General features: G+C 37.0%; 5 protein-coding genes and 1 pseudogene across 5 annotated transcripts; 3 read left to right on the forward strand and 3 right to left on the reverse strand.

Annotated features, from left to right (window-relative positions):
• Positions 1–1,130: 1,130 nt before the first annotated feature.
• Positions 1,131–2,595, reverse strand: LOC116110152 (probable flavin-containing monooxygenase 1). The gene is made up of 4 exons (XM_031396384.1): positions 2,065–2,595; positions 1,703–1,940; positions 1,417–1,592; positions 1,131–1,322 (listed from the first exon to the last, which is right to left on the reverse strand). The coding sequence occupies exons 1-4, from the start codon at positions 2,500–2,502 to the stop codon at positions 1,131–1,133; spliced, it is 1,044 nt and encodes a 347-aa protein (XP_031252244.1). The 5' UTR covers positions 2,503–2,595.
• Positions 2,596–2,934: 339 nt separating this feature from the next.
• Positions 2,935–5,804, reverse strand: LOC116110153 (annotated as a pseudogene).
• Positions 5,805–6,752: 948 nt separating this feature from the next.
• On the forward strand, positions 6,753–7,654 carry LOC116110126 (thaumatin-like protein). Its single transcript, XM_031396355.1, has one exon. It carries the CDS (start codon positions 6,803–6,805, stop codon positions 7,478–7,480), a length of 678 nt encoding a protein of 225 aa, XP_031252215.1. The 5' UTR covers positions 6,753–6,802; the 3' UTR covers positions 7,481–7,654.
• Positions 7,655–8,087: 433 nt separating this feature from the next.
• On the forward strand, positions 8,088–8,640 carry LOC116110154 (18.5 kDa class I heat shock protein-like). The gene has a single exon (XM_031396386.1). The coding sequence runs from the start codon at positions 8,188–8,190 to the stop codon at positions 8,638–8,640; it is 453 nt and encodes a 150-aa protein (XP_031252246.1). The 5' UTR covers positions 8,088–8,187.
• Positions 8,641–11,958: 3,318 nt separating this feature from the next.
• LOC116110129 (thaumatin-like protein 1) lies at positions 11,959–12,728 on the forward strand. Its single transcript, XM_031396358.1, has one exon. It carries the CDS (start codon positions 11,976–11,978, stop codon positions 12,651–12,653), a length of 678 nt encoding a protein of 225 aa, XP_031252218.1. The 5' UTR covers positions 11,959–11,975; the 3' UTR covers positions 12,654–12,728.
• A 3,948-nt stretch (positions 12,729–16,676) lies between these two features.
• LOC116110155 (protein ABCI7, chloroplastic-like) lies at positions 16,677–20,111 on the reverse strand. Its single transcript, XM_031396387.1, has 3 exons — positions 19,142–20,111; positions 17,278–17,537; positions 16,677–16,929 (listed from the first exon to the last, which is right to left on the reverse strand). Exons 1-3 carry the CDS (start codon positions 20,030–20,032, stop codon positions 16,677–16,679), a joined length of 1,404 nt encoding a protein of 467 aa, XP_031252247.1. The 5' UTR covers positions 20,033–20,111.
• Positions 20,112–20,504: the final 393 nt, after the last annotated feature.

Here is a 20,504-nt window from a genome sequence, read left to right on the forward strand (position 1 = left end):
GATATTCCAACATATGGTTGATTTCCCACAGCTACAGCTAAGTTAGCCAGTGGATGACTTTTTGATTTATGAACTTAATTTGTCCACTATCTTGACTTATACTTTTCAAGTAAACGACATTAATTAATATATCATCTAACAAATTCCAATAACGTACTCCAATTTCCGGTTTCTATCTAAACTCACCTTCACCTTCACAAACACCACTCAGAGTCACAAATCAATAGTCTTTCCAAAATGAAGTTCTTGCATATCCTCTCCATTTCTTCATTCCTTCTAATTACCCTTTCCATCACCTTGGCCAATGCGGCCTCTTTTGCTATCACAAACTGAAAGTTTTGTGAAGCCAAAAAACGGAGCCGTTTCACTTGAGTCAAAACGGGGTCGTTTTGTTTAAAGCCATTACCAAGTTTCAGCCATCAGATCAAGACAGATCCAAGGGCTGAGAACTGCTGATGACTTAGTATATAAAGAAGCCCAACAGTGACACTTACAAGAACGCGTATTTTGTTATTCAGAGATTTAGGGTTAACAAAAAGGGATACACTCGGGCTAGGGTTTTTCACCAAGCACTCAAAAAAGAATTTGTTTATCTTTTTCTTACTAGTACTTTCAGAATTTCAAATACAACTCATAGTTATGTATTACAATCCTCAGCTAGATCTCTTATAATTACCTTTTTATAGTATTTTTTTAAGTACGGGCTAGATTATATTAAAAAGATTACCCAACTGTATGATTTGAGAATTTGCCCTTTCAATGAATTCTGGCTAGCATAAGCTTTAGTATTATGCATGCCTAGACTAGTTAAAATTAAGGTTGATATAAATGAGTATGAGATGAAAAGTGTCATGGCTGTTATAGTTGACATCAACTGAAGGAGATGGCCACAATTTTCATCCTCTTGCGTGTATAAATTGAAATTCCACTGAGGTTATAGGACTGTCCACATGCAATGCATTGATGAAAGTATGCCTGCTCTGTTCTTCACATATTTTCAGAATTTAAAGCGGGATAGTTGGATGCATTGATAGCAGTGATGAGCCCACTGATGTCATCAATGGGACCAAAGCCACAGATGTGATTAAAAAATCTCATCAGCTGCACCCATCTAAGTTCATGGGGGACTATCACAAATAGGCAAACTGCATTTCGCAAAGGGAGACAGGTTTTTCAACTTTCTCATAGAACTTTTCTGGTACTGTTGATACTAGGCATGAACTGATATCTTGAAGGAAACTATGTTTTGGTATCATTCCATACTTGGCCAATGGATGCTTCTTCTTGATATAAGTTTCCACAAATTTTGATATTCCCCATCTCTGTAATTGCATGCTATGTAAGTTAGACCCTTAAAAGATAAATTCTTCTCAATGTAGTTTAAAAGGACAAATAGACCCAACAAAGAAATGCTACCAGTGGTGAAAGCAATGTTGCCAAGAGACTTAGCAGGATCCCTTCTCCAGGCTTATGAAGCAAAAGCTCTGAGAACCTATTAAGATAAAGAAATGCCATAGGTAACCCCCAAGGAAGGTGATCAGGTACATTCCAATGTTCAGTCTTGTATAAAATTGTACATGGAATTTTCACCCCTGGAATTCAGATCAGGAAGATTAGTGCAATAAATTGGAACATGTAGATAATTTGTATATAACTGCTTTCGTTTTGGATGGCAGTTTGAGTCAAGATTAATTTGTCTTACCATTGGCTGCTGAGCACTCCATTGCAATATCCAATGCAGATTTCTGGAACCCAACAACAGTAACCCGCTTCCCTTTGACAAATTTGGCTGCACTTTCATAATCCATGGCGGCATAGTCCATGGAATGTATCACCTTGCCATGAAATGCTTCTGGACCCTTGCTTGGAGGAAATTCCGGGATGTTTGGAACACCACTTAATCTCCCCACACACAGAATCACAAAGTCCACTTGGTAAACCTAACTTAATTTGTTAGACCATGATTGAACATTAGTATTAGATTCTTTAAAAATAATTGCATATAAAAGCCATTGATGATGTAAACATTTGAACTAATCCTAAAGAAATGAAAAATATGAATACCTCTGTTGAATTGTTTTGTAAGTCCTCTACCATGACCTTCCATTTCCCTTGAGGGCTAAAGGGCAAACCATTGCCATTCCACAAACTCCAGGACTGCATCTCGTCATCGGAAGAGCCTTCAAATTCAATGGAAACAACCTTGGAATCGAATTTGATATGCTTAACCAAGTCTAATTGGTGTGCATAAGATTGAACATAATCCAAAACGTGATGTTGGTCAGGAAACTCCTCAGTTGACGAAGATGGCCAGGGAAAATCCGAGAACTGATACAATGATTTCGGAGTCTGTAGCTTTGTGGTCTCGAAAGTTTTAGTCCACGCTCCTCCAATGCAACTTTGAGACTCAAAAACAAGGGGTTTGAAACCCTTTGACAGGCAGTACTTACAGGCAATAAGTCCACTAATACCAGCTCCAACAATGGCGATTTGTTCCCCCATTGGTTAATGTTATCAGATACTTTTGGAGCCTCGTCTCCTTTATCTGTAGCTTAAATAGGGGAGTTTTCAAGTGGACCAACAAGGAAAAAGATAAGAGAGAAGAAGGACTTGTATATTTCATATGCATTCAACAAGATATAACAAACTTTATACATTGTAGACCTATTGTTGTACCTAACATAAAATATATTTTAATCCAAAATAACATCTTAATCAGTGGTGGGTCTAGAAAATTTTGTTTGGGTGGATCAAAATAAAAACTAATTACATATTAATATTTTTACCTTATTAATATTTTTGTTAGGGTGGGCTAAAATCTAAAAATTATATATATTAATATTTAAAAAAAAAATTGAGAGTGGGCCAAAAGTGGGCTGGATCCGCCGCTGATCTTAACCATACATCCTTAGCAACTCTAATTACATATTATTGTTAAACGGTCAATGCATCTTGTTCTAGGTCCTGAAAGGAGTTCCATATCAATCTTGAAGACATCTTGATCTGAAAAATCATGTTAAGCTTCTCCAGAATACGTGTTCTAATTATAGGAATGTCTTTCACTCTCAATGGATGAAAATCTGGAACTGGTGCTTCTGATTGTGAATCTGGGGATAAAAAATTTCTAAACCTAAATTAAAAATCAAAATCAAAATAATAGTTTATGAACTCATTCCAATGAAATTATCCAGACCAGCATTAATCCTTAACTCAAGACTCGAAACAAGCCAGTATAGACGAATCCAAGCTTCAAATTTTTTTAAATCTTTTCTTACTAGTAACTTTCAGAATTTCAAATAACAACCATAGTTATGTATTACAATCCTCAGCTAGATCTCTTATAATTACCTTTTTATAGTATTTTTAGATACGGGCTGGATTTATATTAAAAGATACCCAACTGTATGATTTGAGAATTGCCTTTCAATGAATTTTGGCTAGCATAAGCATAGTATATGCATGCCTCACACTAGTAAAATTAAGTTGATATAAATGAGTATGAGATGACAAAGTGTCATGGCTGTTTATAGTTGACAACTCACTGAAGGAGATGGCCACAATTTTCATCCTCTTGCGTGTATAAATTGAAATTCCACTGAGGTTATAGGACTGTCCACATGCAAGCATTGATGAAGTAGGCCTGCTCTGTTCTTCCACATATTTCAGAATTTAAAGCGGATGGTTGATACATTGATAGCAGTGATAGCCACTGATGTCATCAATTGGGACCAAAGCCACAGATGTGATTAAAAATCTGCATCAGTGCACCATCTAGTCTGACTATCAAATTAGCAACTCTTTGAAAGAAATTAGTTTAGTATTGAGAATAGATATTAGTTTAAATTTTCAGCACAAAAATCCCAAATAAAAACCTCTTCCCAATATGTATTCACTAAATCAGCTAGATAGGAGTCATTATTGGAAAACAGTAACTCAGTTTTGATCAATAACGCTTTAGATGCTAACATTTGCATTGAAAGGACTTAATGAAGTTGAAAGTGAATGTTTCTATTGATAAAATGTGGCTAACCAAGCTGTCCAGGGATTCACTTGAAGAACCACCCTGCCTCAAGCAAATATTTGCCTTCCTTTAAGCACAAAATTCTGCCTCTGATTTCTTCTCCTTCTTTATCCACCATTAGTCTTCTAATTGCCTCTCAATCTTTTCTCTATCAAACCATTCTCAGTTGCACCCCAACTTTCCAACATCACTTACATATCTTGCATTGCTCTTTGGTCAGTGAAACAAGGCATACAAATCATGGAACACCTTCACAAATGCTCTCCATGTTGAATTCCACCCATTATGAGTCCAAAATGCTCCAACAGCAGGGTGGGCCGCACCTCTTGTTGTGGAGCCCATTTCACAATATGTCCCCTCCATCAATCATTTCCAGGAACCCACTTGGTAATGGTTCAAGCCACTCCGAACATTGGTCAATCCGGTCGAACCACCCACAAAATGGTTGCTTGCTATTGGCTAGCCCCCAGGCTATTTCCAAAAATTCATTTTCTTTGATTGCAGCAAGACTTCCAAAGCTCACATAAATTACTGACTTGGGTGATTGTTTCTCTAGCCAAGAAATGCAGCTTTGATCTTGTGTCAACAAGCTACTTGAAGAGGCTGGAAAGCAGTGTTAAATGGGCCTATTGAACATAGGGACGAAAATTGTTGGCCAAGATTTGCCAATGCTGATTCCTCAAGATCTTCAAATGTATTCCAATCTCCTGAAGAGGCCTTGGCTCCATCAACCATGCCATTTATTAATTCAATATGTTTCTGGAGATCGCGAGTTGATCGTTGAAGGTCTTTTACCTTGAGAGGTGGAAGCTCTACCACTGGTTCTTCTAATTTAGAATCTGATAAAGAAAAATTAACGAACAAGCCACACATGAGAGCCAGTTTTGGCAATACAATCAATGAGATCACTAAATGCAGACGAAAACTGATTCTTGATCAGAAAGATTTAAAAAAAAAAAAATGGAACACACACCTTGAATGGGGAGATACCCTTTTCTCTTAGAAATGGAAAAGCGGTAAAAACAACAAAGGAGGAAGCACCACCGTTCTTACACCATCATGGGGAGTTTGAGATTTTCAGCAACAGCTTGAGTGAAGGAAAATATGGCTCTGAGATCAGCGGCAACGGGCTCCTCCTCAACATCTGACAACAACTTAGTTAAGCAATCTGAAAAGGCTCTACACATTTTGTGTCAAGCAGTTGAACAAGAACAGCAAGATCAGTTGTGGAGGCTTCAGATTCAGATAAATTTTCGAAATAAAGTGAAAAGTGAAGTGTGGTAGTTTGAAGGGTTCGGAGATTTGAAGTTGGTGTTCATTATGGTTATGGAGAAGCCTTGTGAATGGAGAATGTTTCCTAGCTGTAGCATTGGATTGATGTGGCCTTGAAATGGAAGAGGAAACAGAACCAATCTGCGACCCTTTCTTTGATGCATCTCTGTGTTGGTTTGGTTCTCCATGGAGCTTTTTCTACTTATGAATGCTAGAACTTTGATATTTATGCTAGTTACACTCACCGTCAATTTAGCTTTGATCGAATATGATACTGTTGCCTTTCATTTCATCACATGCATGCACTGTCATTTATCGAGTATAATATGAAGCATCCACGAAACACGAAACTTATTAACTGTTTCTTTACTTTAAGGGAGTACTTTGATCTTTGTTTTTCAGCTAAGTTTTTCTAGAGAATTGATAATTAATTCTTTGAAACTCGCAAGGTTGCTATTGGTTTGTGTGCATATTTTCCCAGCATCCAAACAACTCTACAAACTATCTCATTTGCAAATTTTCTTTGTTGACTTACACTTTTCAAGTAAACGACATTAATTAATTTGTTCGGCAGTGGATGACTTTTTGATAATGACCCTTACACTACCAATAAAATCAATCTATTAATTATATGTATTTAAACTGTGGTGTCGGCCATCTCATAGTTTAGTTTCTAAATTCTAACTAGCTAGAAAGTCCTGAGCCCATAGGACTTGTTCGGGTCCTAAAAATACTGATGGGCTTAGGATCGGTGTCAGACCCATGAACGGCTGGTCTCAAACGAGATCAATCCCAAACGGAACCAGTCCCAAAAGGATTAGACCTGGCCCACTTGGGACTGGTCCTTGACCAGTTCTATGGAAACATGTCCTTACTCTTGGATTACGGGAGACTTTGCCAGTGGATGACTTTTTGATGCATGAATGAGCCTTACACTACCAATAAAATCAATCTATTAATTATATGTATTTAAATTGTGGTGTGGGTCATCCCATAGTTTAGTTTCTATACAGCTAGAAAGCACTTGATATTCCAACATATAGTTGATTTCCCACAGCTAAATTAGCCAGTGGATGAACTTTTGATGCATGAAATTAATTCGTTCACTATCTTGACTTATACTTTTCAAGTAAACGACATTAATTAATTTGTTCGGCAGTGGATGACTTTTTGATGCGTGAATGAGCCTTACACTACCAATGTAATCAATCTATTAATTATATGTAATTAAATTGTGTTGTCAGCCATCTCATAGTTTAGTTTCTAAACAGCTAGGAAGTACTTGATATTGCAACATATGGTTGATTTCCCACAGCTAAATTAGCCTGTGGATGACTTTTTGATGCATGAAATCAATTTGTTCACTATCTTGACTTATACTTTTCAAGTAAACGACATTAATTAATATATCATCTAACAAATTCCAATGACGTAGTCCGATTTCCGGTTTCTATATAAACTCACCTTCACAAACACCACTCAGAGTCACAAATCAATAATCTTTCCAAAATGAAGTTCTTGAATATCCTCTCCGTTTCTTCATTCCTTCTAATTACCCTTTCCATCACCTTGGCCAATGCGGCCTCTTTTGCTATCACAAACAATTGTCATTACACTGTCTGGGCCGCTGCTGTGCCCGGTGGTGGTAAACAACTTGGCCATGGTCAAACATGGACCATCACTGCCAAACCTGGCACCACAGCAGCCCGCATTTGGGCCCGAACCAATTGCCATTTTGATGGTAATGGAAAGGGCAAGTGTGAAACGGGTGATTGTAATGGGCTCCTCGAATGCCAAGGATATGGTGCACCACCAAACACATTGGCTGAGTACGCTTTGAAGCAATACATGGACAGGGACTTTATCGACATGTCTAATATTGATGGGTTTAATGTTCCAATGGAGTTTAGTTCAGTCTCAAGTGGATGCAACCGCGTTATCAAATGCACGGCGGATATCATCGGTCAATGCCCGAATCAGTTGAAGGTTCGTGGAGGATGTAATGGTCCGTGTCCTGTTTTCAAGACTGAGGAGCACTGTTGCAATTCTGGAAAATGTGGACCTACAACTTTCTCCAAGTATTTCAAAAATAAATGCCCAGATGTTTACAGTTACCCTAAGGATGATGCAACAAGCCTATTTACTTGCCCTAGTGGGACTAACTATAAGGTTGTATTTTGCCCTTAAAGCATTTGAAGGGCGAAATGAAAATAATTAAACTACACTTATCAATGGAATAAGGCCTTAAATTAGTCTTTATAAATCAGCACATATGCTCACCTTTTCTGGGTGTTGAAATTAATAAATGTTTTATGAAAGGTGAAATCCATGAATTTCATTAATAGACTTCTTATCTTTTTTTAATTGTGTTGAGTACTTGAGTAGCATTAGATTTTGTAGATTTCTTTTTCTCTTTTGTTTAGCGTGCATCTATATTAATCTATTCATGGAGCTTTTTCTGCTCATGAATGCTAGAACTTTGATATTTATGCTAGTTACATTCACCGTCAATTTAGCTTTGATCGAATATGATACTGTTGCGTTTCATTTCATCACATGCATGCACTCTCATTTATCGAGTATAATATGAAGCATCCATGAAACACGATACTTATTAACTGTTTCTTTACTCACAAATTTTCATTAGATATATCTTCGAGAAAGGTCACCAATCTTTTTCAATCTTTTCGCTACCAGATAATTCTTCATCTTCCTGAACCATCATGAATTGCCTCAAATATTCTCTCACAGTACCATTTACCATCTCTATAAATGTACTTCAGCTTCCTCAACCCCACCAGACCAAATAACTAAGGAATTCATTTTCCCAGCATCCAAACAACTCAACAAACTATCTCATTTGCAAACTTTCTCTCTTTAAGAAAAACACAACAATGTCTCTGATTCCAAACAACTTCTTCGGCCGAAGAACCAACATCTTCGACCCACTCTCTCTTGATATATGGGATCCATTTCAAGACTTTCCCTTCTCAAACCTCTCAATCTCTTCAGTTCCTCGCTTCGAACTCTCCAACGAGACGGCTGCGTTTGCCAAAGCTCGCATAGACTGGAAAGAGACCCCGAAAACCCACGTTTTCAAGGCTGATCTGCCAGGCCTCAAGAAAGAAGAAGTGAAGGTCGAGATTGAAGAAAGCCATGTCTTGCAAATAAGCGGGGAGAGAAAGAAAGAACTGGAAGAGAAGAATGACACTTGGCATCGTGTTGATAGAAGCAGTGGTCAGTTCTTGAGGAGGTTCAGGTTACCAGAAAATGCCAAGACCGATCAAGTTAAGGCTTCCATGGAAAATGGAGTCGTGACTGTGACTGTGCCTAAATCAAACAATTAAAGCAACTTCACAATCAAACAAACCAAACTTCTCCAAACTCGCGGTGGGGACGGTGGCTAAGGTGGGGGCTGAAATAAGTAGTGGATCCAGGAATTTTTTTTAGGGTGGGCCAAAATAAAAATTTATTATACATTACTATTTTTGTCTATTAATATTTTTGAAATTTATTATACATTACTATTTTTGTCTATTAATATTTTTGTTAGGGTGGGCCAAAATATATAAATTATGCATATTAATATTTTTTTAAAAAAAATTTGAGGGTGGGCCGTGGCCCACCGAAAAAGTGGCTGGATCTGCCACTGGCTAAAATGTTGAAGGGTGTTGGGTGATGGTTGAGGGGGAGTCAGGCTTGTGTGTGGGTGATGGTGAAGGATGCCAGGTGATGGTAGGTGAATTCACGGGAAGAGGGTGAGGTTTTGGTGCTGGATGGACAAGGGTGTTGTGTGTTGATGCTTGATTTTGACACTAACAACTCGTATGTGCAAAATGCTAAACAAATTTAGAAACTACACGTGATAGGAAAATATAAAACGAGAGAATAAATTGGAAGTAATTTTTAAAGTAGATCGGATACTTAAAAGCGAATCCTGCGTCCACTGCTCTTGTATTAATAGATAGATACAATCAGGTCGCGTATGGCGAGCTGAGTTACAATTTAAAGAGAATGTGTGTAAGCTGTTTTAAACTAAGATCAGTCAATTCTTTAAATGAGAGGAGTGTCCTCTATTTATAGGGGGAGAGTTCAAGGTAATAATTACGAGTCTGCAAGTGGGTAGCTGTTGTGCAAGTCCTTCCTTGCATCCCATTGGTCACTGCACGAGAAATATCCTCAAATTGCATAGGGCTTGGGCAGGTGAATAACCCCTGGCCACTCGTAAGCCTGGCATTCATATACTACGCTGACAAGAACCATACCTCTCCCATCACTGCGGGACGTGAAAGTGTCTGGACGACACAAAACCTTCTTAAATCGTGATTGACTCTTATAACAGAAGTCCCCAAGTTTTTAAGGTTTAAGGATTGAACCTTGAGAACTTCATAATTATATCGCGACTTGACTTGTCTCGAATGACATTTAGTCCAGCTGACTGAGCTGTAAGGAGGTCATAGCATAGGTCTTGAACCTGCGTCCAAGCTCCCCGATGGTATGGTCAGATCGCAGATAGCACGCATCAGAGTTCCCTGATGACGTGGTCAGATCGTAGATCGCACGCATTAGAGCCTTGCGATCGCGTGGTCAGATCACACGCATCAGAGTTCTCTGATCGCGTGGTCAAATCGCAGATTGCACATGTCAAAGTTCCCCAATGGCGTGGTCAAATCGCACGCATCAGAGTTCTTAGATCCCTTTGTCAGATCACAGATCGCACGCATTAGAGTTTCCTGATGGGGTGGTTAGATCGCAAATTGCTGCATCAAAGCTCTCATATCGCATGCCCATATCATAGATCGCAAACATCAGAGTTCTCAAATCGCGTGCTCAGATCTAAGATTGCACGCATCAGAGTTCCGCAATGGCATGATTAGTTCGCAGATCGCATGCATCAGAGCTCGCATATCACGTGGCTAGATCGCACGCATTAGAGTTCCCTGATGGCATGATCAGATCGCAGATCACACACATCAGAGCTCTCACATCGCGTGGCCAGATCGCACGCATCAAAGATCTCTGATCTCATGGCCAGATCGCAGATCGCACGCATCAGAGTTCTCCAATCGTATGGCCAGATCGTAGATTGCACGCATCAGAGTTCTCCGATTGCATGGTCAGATCGCATGCATCAGAGCTCCCCTTCTAGCGCCAAACTATTGATTCTTGATTTTGGCACCAACGACTCGCACGTGCAAAGTACTAAGCAGACTTAAAAAGTACATGTGATAGGAAAATATGAAACGAGAGAATAAATGGGAAGCAAATTTTGAAGTGGTTCGAATGCTCAAAAGTGAATCCTACGTCCACTGCTATTTTATTAATAGATAGGTACAGTCAGGTCGTGTGTGGTGAGTTGAGTTACAATCTAGAGAGAATATGTGTAAGCTGTTTTAAACTAAGATTAGTCAATCCCGTAAATAAGAGGGGTGTCCTCTATTTATAGTGGGAGAGTTCAATGTAATGATTATGAGTCTGCAAGTGGGTAACTATCATGCAAGTCCTTCCTTGCATCTCATTGGTTATCTGCACAAGAAATATCCTCAAATTGTGTAGGGCTTGATCAGGTGAATAACCCCTGGCCACTCGCAAGCCTAACATTCATCTGCTGCGCTGACAAGAACCACATCTCTCCCGTCACTACGTGACATGACAGCGCCTGGACGGCACAAAACCTTCTTGAATCCTAATTGGCTCTTGCTAACGAGAGTCCATGTCAACCCTAACTTTTTAAGCATAACACTGTGTGTGGTGTTGGGGAAGGTCGTCGGCTTTGGAAAATTGCCAAATCGACCTAAAAAAGAAGTTGTGTGGCCTGAAAGGATTTCGAGAATGGCCAAAATCTAGGAGTTCAAAAGTAATTTTAATTTATTTTTCAAGGGTAGTTTGATAATAACACTACCGATATTATACCATAACTCAAAAGTCATAAACATATTAATTTAAAGATTGACAATCTGGAATTTATGAGATTTCGCTAAACCTTGGGTGGAAAGATATCCCTTACTCTTGGATTATGTGAAAGTTGCCAGCCTTGGGTGGAAACATGTCCTTACTCTTGGATTATGGGAGCTTCGCCAGTTGATGACTTTTTGAGGATGAATGAGCCTTACACTACCAATAAAATCAATCTATTAATTATATGTACTTAAATTGTGGTGTCCGTCATCTCATTGTTTGGTTTCTAAACAGCTAGAAAGCACTTGATATTCCAACATATAGTTGATTTCCCACACCTAAATTAGCCAGTGGATGAACTTTTGATGCATGAAATTAATTTGTTCACTATCTTGACTTATACTTTTCAAGTAAACAACATTAATTAATTTGTTCGGCAGTGGATGACTTTTTGATGCGTGAATGAGCCGTACACTGCCAATAAAATATTTATTAATTTTATGTATTTAAATTGTGGTGTGGGTCATCTCATAGTTTAGTTTCTAACTAGAAAGTACATGATATTTCAACATATGGTTGATTTCCCACAACTAAATTAGCCAGTGGATGACTTTTTGATGCATGAACTTAATTTGTTCACTATCTTGACTTATACTTTTCAAGTAAACGACATTAATTAACACATCATCTAACAAATTACAATGATGTAGTCTGATTTTCGGTTTCTATATAAACTCGCCTTCACAAACACCATTCAGAGTCACAAATCAATAAGCTTTCCAAAATGAAGTTCTTGCATATCCTCTCCGTTTCTTCATTCCTTCTAATTACCCTTTCCATCACCTTGGCCAATGCGACCTCTTTTGATATCACAAACAATTGCCAGTACACTGTCTGGGCCGCTGCTAAGCCTGGTGGTGGTAGACAACTTGATCATGGTCAAACATGGACCATCACTGCAGACCCTGGCACCACTGAAGCCCGCATTTGGGCCCGAACCAATTGCCAGTTTGATGCTAATGGAAAGGGCAAGTGTGAAACGGGTGATTGTAACGGGCTTCTCAACTGCGAAGGATATGGTGCACCACCAAACACATTGGCTGAGTATGCTTTGAAGCAGTACATGGACATGGACTTTATTGACATGTCTAATATTGATGGGTTTAATGTTCCAATGGAGTTTAGTTCAGTCTCAGCTGGATGCAACCGCGTGATCAAATGCACAGCTGATATCATCGGTCAGTGCCCGAATGAGCTGAAGGTTCCTGGAGGATGTAACGGGCCATGTCCTGTTTTCAAGACTGAGGAGCACTGCTGCAATTCTGGCAGCTGTGGACCTACAACTTACTCCAAGTATTTCAAAGATAGATGCCCAGATGTTTACAGTTACCCTAAGGATGATGCAACAAGCACATTTACTTGCCCTAGTGGGACTAACTATAAGGTTGTATTTTGCCCTTGAAGCATTTGAAGGGCAAAATGAAAATAATTAAACTACACTTATCAATGGAATAAGGCCTTAAATTAGTCTTTATAATAAAGCACATATGATCACCTTTTTCTGGGTGTTGAAATTAATAAATGTTTTATCAAAGGTGAAATCCATGAATTTCATTAATAAACTTCTTATCATTTTTAATTGTGTTGAGTAGCATTATATTTTGTAGATTTCCTTTTCTCTTTGTGCATCTATATTAATCTATCCATCATGCATCAACGAATTAACAGTACTGTTTCTATTATTTCTTGTCTCGTTAGCCATTAATATTAACCGGCAGATCCTGTAGGTAATTGAAGTCATCAAATATTAACATGCTCATCTACCAAACTTAAACTTATCCACTCCAAACCTCAGTATCAATCAATCACAGCCACTAGTATTTAATTTTTTTTCCATAACGTTTACTTTTCTTCTTGTTTTTTTCCATAAGAAAATTCCAATCCCATGAGGAAATTGCGGACATGATCAATAAAAATAAGAGAATTAAAAGTCCCAAACTTGTCAGCTGGCAATTCATTTTTGTTGATCATATCCGCAATTTCCTCATGGGATTGGAATTTTCTTATGACTCCATAAGTCATTGTTGGAAACTATTAATAAAAAATAATTAAAAGGTAACAACGTATTATGTTGGTCATATATATATTAATATTAATATATCTGTCATAATATAGATTAGAGTTGATATATAATATTATTATAATTGATATATAATAAAGAAAAATGCTATCCTTATAAAGACTCATATAAAGAGGGTCACAAAGTGACATCATCCAGAAGAAAAAACGGAAAAAGAGAAAGAGAAAGAGAGAGAGAGAGAAATTATGAAAATCAAGGGTGAAGATTATCTTTGTATGCCCCATTTGTATGTGTCTTTGTAAAACTAGCATTGTTGTATAATAAATATCACTTCAATTTCACACCTCAGATTTTATAAGAAGTTGCAGAGGTGGAGCTAGGGGAGGTTCCCTCTAGAATTCTAAAAAGATAAAAATAAAAATTTGAAAAAATTTACTAATAAAATTTGATTGGTCAATAATCTTTTTATGTATATTTAGCCCTCCCAAAAAATAATATCTTGTTAACTCTATCAAATTACTTTCGTAGCTTTTGATAGGGACACCAATTATTTTTCAATGCACTGAAATTTTCTAATGGCAGATATGTTACTAGTAGGAAATAAAAATGAGTAAACATGATCTCCAGAGACTTTGGTTATAAAATCAGATTACATTATACAATAGGTCCATTAAAAAATTCATTCTCAGACCTACACAGCTGCCGCGCCTCGTGGGCAGTAGCAGAGCTAGGATTTTTGCCGAGGGGCTCTCCACGGCTTCATCATTGTTTGCCAAACAATTGCGGAAAATTTTTAAAAAATCATCAAACCTTAGGTAAAACTTTGAGCAAATGTATTGAAAATAACATCCAATTAACAACGAAACACAATTTTTGTTAGAATTTTATTTAATCTCTTAAAATAATTGGATATCATAGCTATCAAATAAAAAAAGATAGTATAATATTTATAAAGAAAGACTAATGAAACTTTAATTAATAAAATTATAAAAACTGACTTATTACATTTTTTGATGTAACAATTAGATCTAATTAAAAGATTATTTTAGTAATTAATTAATCATTTTATTGTGTTAATTTTCTTATATTTAAAATCATTTTAGTGAACTTAAATAATTTACTAATCAATTTTCCAACATTTAAATTATTGGCATAGATCAACTAGATTTAATTTAATTATTATTAGAATATACTTAACCAACTAATTACTTTATAAAATAATAAAAATATCATTATTAGTATATTAATGATTGGTACAAATCAAGTTGTCCTTTAATAAATAAAAAATTAATTTTATAAATGTATTTGTTATATCTAAAGTCAAATTGATAATAATATTTTCAATCAATTACAAAATCAAACAAAACTCATAAGATTCATATTTTTCTTCATTAGAATAAAAAACCTAAAAAAATAAAGAATAAACATAATTCAACCTTAAAATAAACTAAATTAAAATAAATAATATATATTACATAAAACTAATAAAACGGAAAATAGTTTACATCTTGAATACTAAAAGGTTGAACAATTTGGATCTTAAAAAGTTAACTCCAACCGAGGGACTGTAGACGTAAAAATCTACCTATACGAATGGGGGTTTAATCCCGTGAGGTTGAGGCCACTAGCGATCCGCTGCACCTGCACACGTAGAGAACCACACGCGTGAAGCAAACGGGAAACACCGGGGTGGTGTTTGCCGTAGGCACTCCGACGCTCAAGTCAACAAGGCTGTGAGAGGCTAATATAGTGAGGGTTAGGGAGTAGAGGTTACCGGAAGTCTAGTTGGGGACTGTGACTATGGCGGTGATGTGAAGCTCTCAAGTCAGAGCTTTCAGTGTGAAGGTATAATGTCATCTGTCCTTTGTGAGAGGGTTGGCCTCTGCTTATATAGTGGTCGTCTGTTCTCCCAATCCTGGTAGAAGTAGGAGTCCTAGTATGACTCTGATGCAAACCCTAGAAGAATTAGGGCCGTGGTAAGCTGTCTTACCAGTGTCCGAAGGTGATTCTGATTAAGAGAGTAACTCCGAGTAGGAAAGTGATTAGGAATAGGAAGCTGACCTTGAATGGGAGATTGATCAGGAGTATGAAAGTATTCTGAGGGGGTTGTGGGCTCTGGATTCGCCCATGGACCTAAGAAATGGACTGGGATTAGGAGGCTCGTGCCCACGTGGTTTGGGCTGGCTATATCTTGTACCGAATGGGCCTAATCTGGTTGAGTCATATCGGGATTGGGCCTGGCTTCTTCTTCAGTGTCGAGCCCGTTTTCCTATTCGGGTCAAGGACGATTTTTGGCCCTAACAAGGACGAAAACAAAAAGATGCACTCACTAAATAAAATTAAGAATACAAAAAGCTGTGGAGATTAATTAGCCGCATATATATATAAATATATTTATAATAATTAAACTGTTAGGCCAACATAGCCGTGATATTTATGATTGGTGGGCGACGTTAACCTATTATCACGATTACTTTTATTGTAGGCCATATATATATATATACTTTTTTGATATAAAAAGAATTAATTATAAATATTTACAAATTTTTTTCAAAATCTGAGGGTAGGCATGCTGGATCCGCCCCTGGTGTGTATTATGGTTATGGAGAAGCCTTGTGAATGGAGAATGTTTGCTAGCTTTAGCATTGGATTTATGTGGCCTTGAAATGGAAGAGGAAACAGAACCAATCTGCTACCCTTTCTTTGATGCATCTCTGTGTTGGTTTGATTCTCCATGGAGCTTTTTCTGCTTATGAATGCTACAACTTTGAAACTCGCAAGGTTGCTATTGGTTTGTGTGCATCTGAGAAAATTGGGTTTGCCCAAGAACTGTGTGGCCCTTGGATCACGAACTAAGCCTAAAACGTCCAGTACAGCAATTGAACACACAGCCCAACTTTTTTATGGGCCATGGCCGAACAGCTATCAATTGGTTATTGGGTTCATTTTTTGACCCGACAGCCATTGAAAAAGATTAGTTTGGTAATAGTTTCCTAATAGAAGAGGGTGGAACCTTGAAGAGATTTCATTTTATAACATTGCTGATGATATTGAATCTTAACTTTACCTAAGATTATACTTTAATTACTTATTCCAATCAAGAGAAATTTTGACTCTTTTTGATGTTGCATCCTTTGATGAACTTGTCCTTATGCATTGTTTTGATTTCTATTTTTATCTTATTAGCACAAATTTTCATTAGATATATCTTCGAGAAAGGTCACCAATCTTTTTCAATCTTTTCGCTACCAGATAATTCTTCATCTTCCTGAAACATCATGAACTGACTCAAATATTCTCGCACAGTACCATTTTCCTTCTCTATAAATGTACTTCAGCTTCCTCGACCCAACCAGACCAAATAACTAAGGAATTCATTTTCCAGCATCCAAACAACTCTACAAACTATCTCATNGGAAAACGTCCAATCACCTCAGCTCCAAAGGAAAAGACAAGAGCTTTTCTAGCTGTTTTTAAGTCAATACCACGTGCTTGAAAGTAGAAGAGTTGGCTTTCTTCTAGGTCACTTATAGCAGCTCCATGGGAGCACTTCACATCATCAGCAATAATCTGGAGATTGGGTTTTACATTTACGGTTGCACGAGGTTCAAGGAGGAGACTCCTCGTTAGTTGTCCAGCATCTGTTTGTTGTGCGTATCTGCATAATTCAAGTAGAGCTATAAACACCACAAATAGCATGACACTGACATCTTCAAAACTATCTTTAGACTATAGCAAACAAGATAAATGGACTAATAACTAATAGATAATTGATATATGACAATTAGCCATACAAATGCCAGACATTTCCTCTCCAGGTATTCATTAGCATCAATTTTTAACGAGTAATCCTATATCAGAAACCAGTAACTTGTAAACTGGAAAATAGAAATGCTGATAATTAGCAATGTGATCATATACCTAGATCACATAAAGTAAGGCACACGATCAAATAATGTTACCAAGTACCAAAATTACAATAAAAAGGGACATGCAACAAAATTACCTGTTGACCTTTACATTTCCATCGAAAACAGCTTGTCCTTGCGGATGGGCCACAATACACTTGTGAAGTTGTCGAGAATAACCTCGTGGATGATCGAAGACTAGGCTACTATGTAAATCTTGTGTTTGTTCAGTGACAGACAAATGAAATGTGGACAACTCTGTTACTGTTTCTGGGCCAAGTTGTTGAACATGGACATTGTGCCTGCTCAATTTTCCACCAGTGCTTACCTCTACAAGCTCATAAGTACTGGATGATTCCTACAAATGGCAAATTGATGAATGAATTTACTGCTGCTCAATAAATCACAGAACGTAAAGCTACAAAATGGTTTCAAGAATTGACAAGTAAAGAGACAGGTACTGAGGCTATGACAAGGGGAAGATTCCTATAATCAACTGACCACTTGCAAAGAACAACCTGAACATTTCCTCAGTCGACAAAACGGAGGCAACAAGACCAATCATGGACCCATACTTCAGTCCATTATAATTGATTCTTAAAATTAATTAACAAAGTTGCTTATATTTACAATTGCAAATCCTAAAAATAAAGGTATCGATGACTCCATAGAAGACAGCCTCTAAATGCAGAAATAATTATTTTAAAATATTACAGCATTTGTGCTGGTGTTTTTTATTCAAAAAATTCAAGAATTAGTCCGTAACAATGTTGCTGGTCCTTTTCCTTTATCACATATATGATTCTGCTAATGACTAAAGAGAATGAGAATCCATTTTTTTTCCTCTTTGACAGATAAAATTTCATACTAGCTCTCAACTAATCAAAGTAGAGCTGTTCTGCACCCCCACTCAAGTGAATTGATATCTTATGAATAAGAAAGCACATGGAGAGCAGTTATCATACAACCTATAAAATGTTACTCAAAATAAATGGAGCATTATTTATTGTTTTCAGAAACAGAAGATTTTTTAGAATGTTAATTGATTCTCTAGAAACTGTTTGCCAAGTTACTTTTCCAATTAAGAAAATGGTTTTTGGTATTTGCGAACCGAGCTGTCTTTACCAAACACACATTTGCATTTCTAATAACCTATTTACACCTTTAATTAATGCATTATTCAAATACCCCTACAAGCCTTAAAAGCATTTCTAGTCACAGACCAAAAAGTGTTGCTCATCTTTTCCCAGTATTGAACACAAAAAAATTAAAAGAATGCCACAAGTAGAGCAGAAGTTTCTGCAAAATAAGGGAAATATTACAAATTCCCTCTATCACTTAACATTACAATTAATAAAAGCTAAGCAGATGAAATAAAAAAGAAAAAGCGAGAAAAATATCTATTTCAAGAACATCCGAAACAGGGAATTGATATCTGAAATGGCAACAAATCATGAGCAGTTGTGTGGTAGTCAAGAAAATCACATTTCCCTTTCCCAGACCACAAAGCAATCATTTATACAATACTTTGGGAATGTTAGCCATCATCTAGAATATTGAAAAGATTATATAATTAATTAAATAAAACTGGACAAAGGAGCACCAAGAAAATTAGATGGTCTCCACTAAAAGAAGAGAGACTTCAGAAAAGCAAAACCTGAAAGCAGGTTCTAGACTTGGTCCTAGGTGAAACTACAGGATGAAGCTGACCATCGAGGTCTTCTTAAGTTGACATTCAGTATCCATTAAACTTACTAAAGCACGAACACAGACATAAATTGACCATATTACTATTTGTTTCATGTTCAATGCTCAATTTAACATTACAAAAATTAACAAAATTTAAGCCAAAAACATGTATCCTGAACTCACTTTCAAAGTCTTCTACAAACTAAACTGATTATCTATAGGCTCAAAGAAATTTAAGTCTTAGCAATACCAAGAACAATAACAAGAATTTACCTGCCTCACTGCTGTCCACTTGATATGAGCAGCTCTCAAAGACTGACTCTGGACATAAGAATGTCTAACTTTCCCTCCTCCTCCAATCACCACCTCTAAAACCGAATTCGCCCAATAACACGCATTCCCCTCTTTACCTTCAAACTCCTCTACTATACCAACCTCTCCTCCCTCCTCAACCAACACAAACACCCTCGGATTGGATATCGGCAACTTTTTCGACTCCTCATTGCCTCCCTCAACCGAAAAATACTTCAAATAAATCGGAATTTCTATCTTACATCCTGCAGGAACATAAATAACCCCTAAATCCGGTGCCCCCATCCCATTAATTGACCAAAACAAATCACCCCATTTAAAATCACCAATAAACTTACTTACCCTTTCCATAATTCTATCTGAAGCCCTTAGCAAACTACCTAAATATACTCCATCAGGCAAATTTGACAAATTCAACACAGACTCTTTTAAAAACCCATCAACAAAAATAAGATTGGGGAACTGGGTATCACCTGAAACATCCAAAGAATCAAGAAATTGCGCAGAGTGAGAAACGGGTTCAATTAGGGAACTTTTAATGAGAGAAGTGTCAGTGAAACGAAAAGGCTCATCTTTACGGGAGGGCCAAGGAGTAGAGAGGAGGGTTTGAGAGGACAAGTCTCTGAGTCTCTGAAGAGGAAGAGGCTGTGAAGAAGAAGGGAGAGAGTCTTCAAGAGAGTCAGCTAATTGAAGCACGAAAGGGTCAGAAAAAGAGGGCTGTGGAGGCGGAGTTACGAATGTTTGAAGCGAAGAAATTCTGAGTTTGTTGAGTTTTGGCTTTGGTTTTGGTTTGGGACTGAGTATGGGATTGACATGAACTTGAAGATGTGGCGTGAAAGACAATACAGACATCGATGGCCGATGATTATTCTCAGATTCTGCGATCAGAATTGTAATCTGAGAGTTGAGTTTTGTGAAACTTCAAGCTTAACTTGGTTTTGCCTTAGTATTTCTGTACAACGATGCCTATACAACAAGTGAACCAGGGTGCGCGTGTGCGCCACACGTCATGATGTGGCACATCCTCATTGGTAAGGATTTTTTTTTAAGTTTATCTTCTTTAATTAAGTTCTATTAAAATAAAAATGGAAAATTTATAACAAGTAAAAAAATGTGGCAAATGATATAATAGTTTCAAATTAATTTAACATTGTTTGCGATATAAAATTTATTATTAAATATTTACATTTTAAATGAAATTAGGTGCAACCATGTTTAAACAAACAATCATATATTAAATGACATTTGCATTAATTTTTCATATTAATTATGAATTATTTTAGTAAAAAAAAAAAAACATGGGCATTTAAATTGAAATTAGAAT

This window comes from Pistacia vera, unplaced genomic scaffold (assembly GCF_008641045.1).
Source record: "Pistacia vera cultivar Batoury unplaced genomic scaffold, PisVer_v2 Contig598, whole genome shotgun sequence".
NCBI lineage: Eukaryota > Viridiplantae > Streptophyta > Magnoliopsida > Sapindales > Anacardiaceae > Pistacia > Pistacia vera.

Bases quoted from the DNA above. Each gene is read 5' to 3' on its own strand.
- LOC116110152 (XM_031396384.1), bottom strand. From the start codon at position 2,502: ATGGGGGAACAAATCGCCATTGTTGGAGCTGGTATTAGTGGACTTATT. The intron at 1,941-2,064 runs GTATTCATATTT...AAATTAAGTTAG, and splicing joins TACAAAACAATTCAACAGAG to GTTTACCAAGTGGACTTTGT. The intron at 1,323-1,416 runs GTAGCATTTCTT...ATGCAATTACAG, and splicing joins CAACATTGCTTTCACCACTG to AGATGGGGAATATCAAAATT.
- LOC116110126 (XM_031396355.1), top strand. From the start codon at position 6,803: ATGAAGTTCTTGAATATCCTCTCCGTTTCTTCATTCCTTCTAATTACC.
- LOC116110154 (XM_031396386.1), top strand. From the start codon at position 8,188: ATGTCTCTGATTCCAAACAACTTCTTCGGCCGAAGAACCAACATCTTC.
- LOC116110129 (XM_031396358.1), top strand. From the start codon at position 11,976: ATGAAGTTCTTGCATATCCTCTCCGTTTCTTCATTCCTTCTAATTACC.